We start from the raw sequence: 10,751 nt of genomic DNA on the forward strand, positions 1-10,751 counted from the left end.
AAAGTTGTCTTTGCAATTGGTAGATAGCCGAGAGTAATATACATATATTAAAGTTTGTTAAAGTTTGTGGAATTGGATGCATATTATTAATATTTAAAGACTACCTAAATGGCTGTTAATGACTTAGGGACTTTTCTGAACCTTTTGTTGGGTGATCAAATGTATTAAAGTTGTGCGTTTTGTTACTCCAACTGTCCAAAACTTACCAGGAAACAAACTTAGTAAGGCATTTATTAATAAAAACAATGTGTACATAAAACGACATTTTAATCTGTCCTCATAAACTATGAAAACGAATAACTTGAATTACGGAAATCACGGATCGTTTCATTAGGTTGGTGACATGTTGACATTATAATCTTTCACTTCCCCTTTTCCCAACTAATTGGCCGCACGTGTTACGTACATATCAGAATACCTCTTCCACCCAGTGCCTCACCATGGATACGGACCAACGTCATCTCGGAACGTCTGACTGTCTGGTGGAATTCCCGTTCGTCTGCTCCAGATTCATATACCACGACAATACTTCACAATTACGTGCCCATTGTGTGCGTCTGGTCATTTGACGCGCTGTCTTGAATCTTACTTTTTTAAGCCAGCGGTACATAAATATGTTCATTTTTTTATTTAGCCGAAAGTGTTCCTACTGGTACGCATTTCTTATCGGCTATTTTACTTTTCTTCAATTTTAGCCTCGCTCTGGAAAAGGGGCTGAATTTATGTGTGTGAAAGTGTCGTACCAGATTAGCCTTTGAACTCCGCACAGGCTAATCAGGGACGACACTTTCCGCTTTTACTTTATTTTTCGTTAAAGTCTCTTTTTAGCGAAAATCCAGTTAATACGGAAAGTGTCGTCTCTGCAGTGTATACAGGCTAGTCTCGGACGATACATTCCACGCTTGTATTAAGCCCCGCTCATGCAGTCTGCACAGGCTAGTCTCGGACGATACATAACGCGCATGTATTAAGCCCCTTTTTCGCAATGCGGGGATCAAATGCAAACGCGTACATAAACTTCCACGTCGTGTTTCTATCGAACTAGGTCCTGTCGGATTCTTCATTCGTGAACATGATAAAAAAATGACAGTGGAGAAGAACGCTACTTCCAAGGCTGCCAGGATGCTGCGTACGGGACAATCGACTCGTTGCTAAAACTTGCGGTGGATTTGCAATTGCTTTGGTGTCTGGAGTTTTTATATTCTTGGTGTTCAGCGATATATGCATGGCTGTTTTAAAATGTGTACAAGTGTTAAGATCACTTTCGGTGATGCGCACATTGCCTCTGTAGCGAATGAGCAGGGGTTTCTTTGAAATTATCGATAGATATGCACACGTTTAAATGTCCGTGTTTCGTTATACTCATATTGTCCCATGCACTGTGTATTTTTTGTACGAGTTAGTAAGGGTGTCCATGCCCAATTTGATGATTGTTTTAAAAGATGTGTGCATTTTTATAGATCCTTTTTTGACCATTTACGTGCCCCATATAAACAATAGAAATGGAGAAGTGGTTTGAATTAATTATTCTTATTTTATTTTGCAACATGTGTGCACATTATATCATATTTAGCAATTGAGTCTTTTCCTTAAATAAATGACCATATATTAGTGTTAAAATACTAATGCAGCTGAAATTTCGCTTTGTTTATTTTAGAACTCTTTTGATGATTTCTCATGTGAACTCTAAGCAATTACGTCTTGGTTTTTTTCGTAATAATTGATCGATAACGTGCAAGTGATTTATTTAAATGTTTGCATAAAGTACTTAACATTTAAATGAACACATTTTTAAGCGTTGTTAATGTAAAATTACAAGAGTTTGCTCTTAAATGTGAACGGGACCGCGCATTTGTTCGGTCAAGATCGTTACTTTGCTTAATCGCGATTCTTATTATTATGATTCCGGTGTTAATAAGGGAATAATATGATGTTTAGAATATCTTTAACCAGACAAAAAGGCGATTTTTTAAGGATAAACACGGATGTATAAATTTCAGCGACTTTTGTGATTGTTTTTTCTACACTTACTGCCTACCGGTAATTCGTTAATGTTATACGTATATGCCTATACCACACCATAGTGTTCGTTATTGGTGGTATTTTTGCTGCTAAAATAAAATCCAAATACTTAAAATCCTGATCAATAATTGATCATGTCTTGGAACTCTACGTCCTCTTTCCATTTCACGTTCGGAAACGGTTTCAGGGAATAATTAGTTTGCCTGGTCGATCAACTGTTTGCACGTGGATTTTGCCTTATCAGCCCACCACTCATAATGAGAAGTATATATTAGATGATCGGAGGGGCCAGGTTATTATTCCTTTCCAAAGAGCACAAGGTAACTTTGCGTTCGTATGGTTTTGAAAAATGAAAACTATAAGCGTATATTTTGTTGCTGCAACTGTATTGCCCTGCTTGGTACATGGTAAGTTTTTGTGTGTTGTTCTTGTTTTTTAAATTAAGCCTTTTATTGACTTAAAGTGATAAAGCGCTTTAATAACACTAAAAAGCCGGTCTAATTTAATATAAGTTTTCCTGTTGTTATGCCTAACATTTTTCACTTTTTTACAAAACCAGTGTTTAATTATTCAGTGCTTTTTATTATTTTGCACGCATTCATCGAAATTTGGAGTTTCCGACGACACTGCTTATTTTCACGTGTATTTAGTTTATTATTTGGATCTGATGTATTTTAATGTCCATAAATCAACTCTTTCGTATAAATTCAATTAATCCGTTACTAGCCTTTAATAATTATTTTGACTAAAACTGAATGGGTTTTCTTCCGATTTATATAGCTAACAGCTTATCCACTGACGCCTGGACAAACTGTGGTGGCTACATCTTTGCTATCCCTCCCGAGAAGAGGTCGGAGAAAGAGATCATGACGATTTGTAATAACTACCGACTACAAGTAGCGTCATTCCGCGGACAAAACATACAAGACATTAATGCCATGTTGTGGAGTTGTGGCCGAATGGACATGTTTCTATTAAACAACTATTATATAATGAACAGTAAGTGAATAGATACGTAATTTGGTATAATAAACATTAAATTGCTATCGTCGTTTATGTTAAATAATATACATGATATAATAAATGATATAATATATGGAATTATAAATAGTAAAATATAATATTTGGTATAGGTCTTATGAATAACATTATTTGAGAACAATATGTAAGCAAATATTGTTCTGTCAAAAGTTATTGGTAGCTCCATAATTTTCAAAGTTAAATAAAAACACAACTGGAGGTACACGCATTTAAGGTATTTAATTGCAAATGAGCCGTGATCTTTGAAACGGGGGTTTAATGCATCTGCGTAAAGTGTCGCCCCTGATTAGCCTGTGCAGTCCACACAGACAAATCATGGAGAACACTTGTCGCTTTTATGGTATTTTTCGTATACAGATAGTCTTTTCTTTTCAAAAATCCAGTTTAGGCGGAAAGTGTCGTCCCATATAAGCCTGTGCGGTCTGCACAGGCTAATCTGAGACGACATTATGTGCACATGCATTAAACCCCTTTTTCAAAGAGTACGGCTCAATTAGTTAAAATATAACTGTTTAAACGCTTCCCAACCTCAATATCTCAATGGAGCTCATGGTTCAAGCATACCCGAACGCTACAAAAATTAATTGAATACGTTTTGTTAAATAGGCATTCTTAATGAAAGTGATTGAATATATAACTAAGTTTCAATTGTTGTAGTGCTATGTGTTTTTGGGGATGTTTCTTATTTTTGGTGGCGAATATTGTTCAGATGTGGACGATACATTGATAGTTGACCGAGGTCATTTTGTTTCGCGAAATATTGACTGCTATAAAAGCAACTTCACGAACAAAACATGCACTTAAAATTAACATCGATTTGTGGCGTTTATGTTTTAGGAGAACAGTTCGTCAAACTACACCCTTTTATCTCTGAACTCTAACGGCACAGCCCTCGAGATGTCGAGGTTTGCCACAATGCCGAGCGAATCTTTCGTCATCTGTGACGTAAAAAGCAATTCCGCACCTGGTAAGTAATCAACAAAATAATTATTATTCAATCTATATTGTTAATATGTTGATAAAAGTCATCAATTAAAAATAATCATATTTAACGATTAGAGCCCGTATTTGCCAAACAATTCTTAGAATTAGAATATTCAAAAATTTCTTTAATTTTGAGTCAAACTTGGCGTTAACACCTCTATGTACATCATTATTTCGTAGAACATTTTGTAATCGACATAATCACCCGTGGTATCCTGTATATATTCAAACGCTGGCAGTATCTAGGCTGTAAGTATATTCTTTATTCTTAAGTCTAAGAATAGGTTGGTGAATACGGGCCCGTGTCTTGCCTGCAATGGAATATCGACGGAAATTTCAACGAAATTTTGACTTGTATTAAAACAATGCTAAGTACTATGAACGCAATCGCGCATATAGGAATTTGATTATCTTAATGTTTGTTAGTTAGTAACACGTTTGTGAAATATCATGCATGCTATACTGTAGATTTCGACGAATGGTTCACGGTCCCGTCGGTAAATTATACAATATTCTACGTAACAACGAATAAATCGTCAACTTATCCTGAATGCGGCAGCGCATGCGGTAAACTGGGAACCAGTGCCTCAATAGCGCTTCTCAACAAAACACTGCTTACGGAATTGTCAAGTATCAACGCAAGCTTTCTTAAGGAAGGGTCTACTTTTATGAGTGGAAATGATGTTGGAGATTGCCTAATGATCGTGGCAGGTCAGGGTTTAGCACAATTTATGGAGCATCTTCCATGTACAGGTCACTGTTTTTGTCAGCGAGTTATTCAGCCATCGGTGCTCTCAACACCCGCTACCACAACTAGAGCGTTAACTACAACACCCGCTACCACAACTAGAGCGTTTACTACAACACCCGCTACCACAACTAGAGCGTTAACTACAACACCCGCTACCACAACTAGAGCGTTTAGTACAACACCCGGTACTACAACTAGAACTTCAACTACTACCACCGATTCTAAGAGTTATTCATCACCTGCAAAGCTATCTACAACCACGGTGTTTACCCAAACACTATCTACAAGCACTGTTTCTCCCCCAACAATTCCAACGACAACGACACAATCGGCGGCTACAGCAATCTCCGCCGCGACTTCATTAATCTCATCAAGACCGGCGGCCACAACTAAACATACGCCTTCAACTCTTGTTGCGACGACTGGCTCCAGTTCCGCAACCCCAGTGGTTCCTACCTTTACAGCATCAGCCAGTATTCCTTCATCTAAAAGTTCAGGTACAACGTATTAATACTTTTTGGAAACAAAACATATGGGTGTATCACTAATTACAAAGTGTTTTAACTGTAATCTTTGTGTTAGACTGATTTTGTGTGGCATATACAATGTAAATAAAACGAGCGGTATGATTAATTTAAACCATTCATACTAATGTTAACTTGTAGTGTATGTTCGACAATGTATAAGAAAGTTCCCTATTCTTTGACGGTATTGACACTATTTGATAACTTGTACGTCAACTGTTATATATTGCCGTTAAGTGTATAGATTGTGGAACTGTTATATATTGCCGTCAAGTGTAAAGTGAAGATGTTTCGTATAACCCGCAGGTATCGCCACCACGAACCCTTTTCCAAATACAACCCAATGGGTACTGATCGGATTGTACGAGTACTTCGTGATCACAAGGGAACAAACGCACGAAGACGCGGCGAAGTTCTGTCGCGACGAATTCAATGCCAGTCTCGTCTCTTTCGCAAGCATCAGCAAGTATTTCGAAATCGTCAAGCCCTTATCACTTTCTAGCGACAGCTTTTGGACTGACGGCAATGGTATGTTTACATTTGTTTACAAGTATTTCTTACACAAGCAAACGTTGTAGTGCATATTGGAATGATACTCTTAGCATAATAAACAAATAACTGGTTCGAGATTGAATACGACCGAAATAAGTTGTATAACACTAGAAGATATTGCATCATATTCAAATGTACAAATGCATGTTGAGAAAATGATAATCGTATTTGTATATTTGACTAGGGCATACGTTGCATGGAATCGCTTTTTGTGCAATTGCATGTGTGAACCATGCAATTGTTTTTCGTATCAATGTCGATTCTGTTAATAAATGTTTCACCAGATACAAAAATCCATCTTTTATATGGTCCTATGACCATATAATGCTTTTTATTTACCTTTTTGTGTGGCGGTGACCCAATTTTTTGCCTAGCGTCTAGAAAAAAGGCCTTGGCAAACAGCGTAGACCCAGATTAGACGCCGCATGATGAAGCGTCTCATCAGGATCTGCGCTGTTTGCTTAAAGGAATTTCTGTAAAACATATTCTAAATATAGAAATAAATATTCTAGACATCCCTAATTTTTGAAATAAATTGATCCAATTTAGAAGGATGGAGGGGTCCACTAGGCATAAATGGGTTAAAACGCCGAGTATTGTGCTTTATGCACTGTACGGTATAATATATTACTAATTGGTCACTTGCCTCAAATACAAAAGACTAGCGGGTGGTTATAATAATGTAACTCCTCACATCATCGATAACCCAGTATTTAATCATTATATGAACTATATTGTGATAACATCATCGGTAAAACAATGTTACGTGTACCATATTTTTCACATTGAATATAGAGTCTAACAGCAACACACGTTGGCATTTGGCATTCCTGATAATGTTTCGCTTGTTTAAATGGTCCTATTCTGGACACCATTAACCCATTAATGCCTAGCGTCTAGAAAAAAGGCCTTGGCAAACAGCGTAGACCCAGATGAGACGCCGCATGATGCGGCGTCTCATCAGGGTCTTGCTGTTTGCTTAAATGAATTTCTGTGAGAAATATTCTAAATATAGAAATAAATATACTAGAAATCCCTAATTTTGGAAATAAATGGATCCAATTTAGAAGCCTGGGAGAGTCCACTAGGCATACATGGGTTAATTGTTGCATATTCATCTTTAGGTACATACAGTTCGGGCGACCCATGCTTGGCGCTCAACGCAAAAGAACGCTCTCTGCGAACGATTAATTGCGAAGTAAAACATCAAAGTATTTGCACACGATACCGATTTGCCAGCAACCCCGCAGAGGTAGCATTAACATTTAATTAACCCATTTATGCCTAGTGGACTCTCCCATCCTTCTAAATTGGATCAATTTATTTCCAAAATTAGGGGTGTCTAGTATATTTTTTATAATAAGAATATTTTTTACAGATATTCCTTTAAGCAAACAGCGCAGACCCTGATGAGACGCCGCATCCGACGGCGTCTCATCTGGGTCTATGCTGTTTGCAAAGGCCTTTTTTCTAGACACTAGGCATAAATGGGTTAACATTTAACGCCATTTATTATTCACCGACCTTGTATGTATGTCAGAAATAAAGTATGACGCATATGATATAGTCAAATATAACGTTTCTATCAGTTTAGCATTTTAGTTATAGGCTTCGTTTCTGTCTTGTTTAGATTATAGGTAAATGTTTTTACTTTTCTTTCAGGTTGACATTTTAGTAATATGCAACATTTAAATCAGGTTTATGTTGTATTTTTCTATCAGGTTAACATAATTGACTCCAATACTAGGTTTAGTTTCTGTCGAATTTATTTGTTACATTATAATATTGTCATTATTCTGCAAAACAAACGTTGGTCTGCATGTGAAAAATGTGTATGGCTGTAAACGTAAATATGAGACCAATTTTAGTTCAGATGTTTTCAACATAAGTTTCACATTTGTCGGCTTTCATGAAACTGCAGAACATAAATCTTGCGTTTATAATATCATTAACATGTCATAATGTCATATTTAGTTTAAATCTAGTTTTTATTGTCGATTGCATCGAAAGGTTAAGTCACATTTAAACGCTATCAAATCCGCTTCCTGTGTATAATTTTTCTTGGGCTATTTTGGGAGAGCTAAAGAACGCTCAACCGATGAGGCTCGAACCCGTAACCTCCCGATCGCTACGAGGACAAAATATCAACTACGCCACGGCAATCTATGTTTAATCTATGAAATGAACATGATATTGCGTCTTTGCTCATAGGCTTTGGCGTATGCACCGTTCGTGGAAATGATCAAAGAGATGACCGTCAAGAGAAATGAAACCAAGATAAGTGAACGTAAATACAGGAGCGCCGAGGACAGACGGACGGTGGCCAAGGCCAGTGGAGGCGTGGCTCTCAGCCTGTTGCTAGGGGGCTTTGCCCTGGTATTCGTCAATGACATTGTCAGCATGCTGTCTCGATTGATAAGAAACAGGAGTGCGTAGGTCTTGGGCTTTTATACAGTATACATGCTGGGACATTGCCATGAAAATCTTTTCCACCCTCATGCTTCTCTGATATGCGCTGATTGGATGTGATGACATCGAGTAATAGGCCACGTTTAGATGAGCGTTCGAAAACAAATCAAATAGCCTCATTGAAAAGCCATGGGTATACTTTTTTGGTTTATTCGGTAATGATTAGATCCAAACGCCTTTGCATGGCGAGCTATTCGATTATTTGAGTCGTGTTCTGAGAAAACTGGGCACAATGCATGTGCTTAAAGTGTCGTCCTAGATTAGCCTGTGCAGTCCGCACAGGCTAATCAGGGACGACACTATCCGCTTCTATAACATTTTTCGTTTAAAAAAAGTATCTTCTTAGCAAAAATTCCAATTTAGGCGGAAAGTGTCGTCCCTGATTAGCCTTTGTTTCAATATGTACACTTATGTTTTGTTACTGAAGACCACATTGTAAAAAAGAAATTAGTTCTTAATGTGAATTCTTCATAAAATAAAGTTATGGTTATTATTATATATTCAAATATGGTATAATTGCTTATGTGTTTCATTGTTTACGTAGTGTACCTAGTGTAAAAAGTAAAGATGTTCTTTCAGCAAAACATTGGTGTTCAAAGAATATAAATCGAACACTTTTTTATATAAATATCGTTATAAGTGAATGCAATTGAAAATATATGAATAATGTTAATCAAGTATAAAACTATCACTGTAATATGACGACACGCATGCCTTTATGATTGAATTACGACGTTTGTCAGGACCTTGGTGTCTCGCATCTTCCAAATGACTAATAATATGCGACTCGTGCTTCAATAAGTGTCTTTTTAGATGACTGGTTTTATTTCATTGTTTGTTAAAGCCTAACAACTTAATGCTGATTGCTAGAACGTGTTATGACTATTTTTAGCAGAAAGATGATATAATTTTTTTAAAGATGAAATAATTTTTGGGAAGATGATATATTTTTTTGAACGCACTGCATTTTTTAAAACTAATTTTAGGAATAAATTGTGTGTTTAAGTCTATGACTTTTGTCTTCAATAATACTTATCCAAAAAACAATAACGTGCATTTATATAACTAACAAGAGTTGTCACCATAGGATGACATATGCCCCCCCCCAAAAAAAAAACAAAACACAACGCTTTTTCGAAACCTAAACGCAGATTTTCAAACCTAAGCGTGGAACCCAAGTCAAAGGTCAAAGGGGTCAAAATTTGTGTGTGTGTGTGTGTGTGTGTATGGAAAGGCCTTGTCTATATACACATGCATACCAAATATGAAGGTTACATCTGAAGCGACATAGAAGTTATGAGCATTTTTCGAAACCTTAACGCAAAGTGTGACGGAAAGACAGACGGACAGTGCGATCACTATATGCCCACCTTCGGGGGCATAAAATGTATTATATATCTATCAATCGAAACAGTTATTTGAAGATAACTGTGCCATTTAAATAGTGAACTTATAAACAAGAGTCTTAATTGAAAAGAATATCAAATTTAAACAAAAGATATCTACCGCATATCTATCTATGCGGTATCGAGTATTTGGCCTATTTACACATCTACGTGAGTTTTATTTTCGGAATGCTCCTTATAACGTAAGGATGAAGCGTTATGGGTGGATGGCTATGAGACTGACATGCGCACTGGAAACATAATAATCTGATCACACCATCGTCTCAAAATAATCAGTCCGTATTCATGTTCATACATGTATTAAATAAACTAAGTAGACGCAATTTAAAATCATGTTATATATGTTATCGAGCGGTTGGTTTGCGACGTGAAATTGCCTTTGTATCTAACCGACTAATATGGACATAAGATAATAATTGAAACTACATACAGTTATCGTTGAAATTTACAATATTTGTCTATTTATTTATTTAAAATAGTCAATTGCAATTACATTTAGTCAGCTTTGTGTATGGTATGGAAATAATACAGCGGTTTCAATGTTTACACTCATTCTTTGAATAACATTTACAGTTCCAGGTTTCATACATTAAAGGATATGATATAGGTTACTTTTTATTTATTATGAACACTTCTGCAGTGATTGCGTATCTCCTTATCATCTTTATTATTATTCAAATCCACTGCACATCATATCTTCCTTTTTCCATTTATTAGTAATGACCACTATGACCACTGCCGTCGTAATTAGTTATAATCTAGATTACCATTTGTCACATTTATGTGGCAATTGCTGCAATAATCAGGTATTATTTAGATTTGCGTTATGGTAATGGCTGCAATAACATGATATTTTTTAGATTTTTAGTATGACCATTGTTGCAATAAATATTATTAAGATTTATAGTATGACCATTGTTGCAATAAATATTATTTAGATTTTTAGTATTACTATTGTTGCAATAAATATTATTTAGATTTTTAGTATGACCATTTTTGCAA

The 10,751-nt window shown here is 36.2% G+C and overlaps 1 protein-coding gene across 1 annotated transcript; it reads left to right on the forward strand.

Annotated features, from left to right (window-relative positions):
• Positions 1 to 3,913: 3,913 nt before the first annotated feature.
• Positions 3,914 to 10,751, forward strand: LOC127847825 (nuclear pore complex protein DDB_G0274915-like). Its single transcript, XM_052380022.1, has 5 exons — positions 3,914 to 4,030; positions 4,516 to 5,295; positions 5,629 to 5,850; positions 6,999 to 7,126; positions 8,086 to 10,751. Exons 1-5 carry the CDS (start codon positions 3,961 to 3,963, stop codon positions 8,308 to 8,310), a joined length of 1,425 nt encoding a protein of 474 aa, XP_052235982.1. The 5' UTR covers positions 3,914 to 3,960; the 3' UTR covers positions 8,311 to 10,751.

Source organism: Dreissena polymorpha, chromosome 10 (genome assembly GCF_020536995.1).
Source record: "Dreissena polymorpha isolate Duluth1 chromosome 10, UMN_Dpol_1.0, whole genome shotgun sequence".
Classification (NCBI taxonomy): domain Eukaryota; kingdom Metazoa; phylum Mollusca; class Bivalvia; order Myida; family Dreissenidae; genus Dreissena; species Dreissena polymorpha.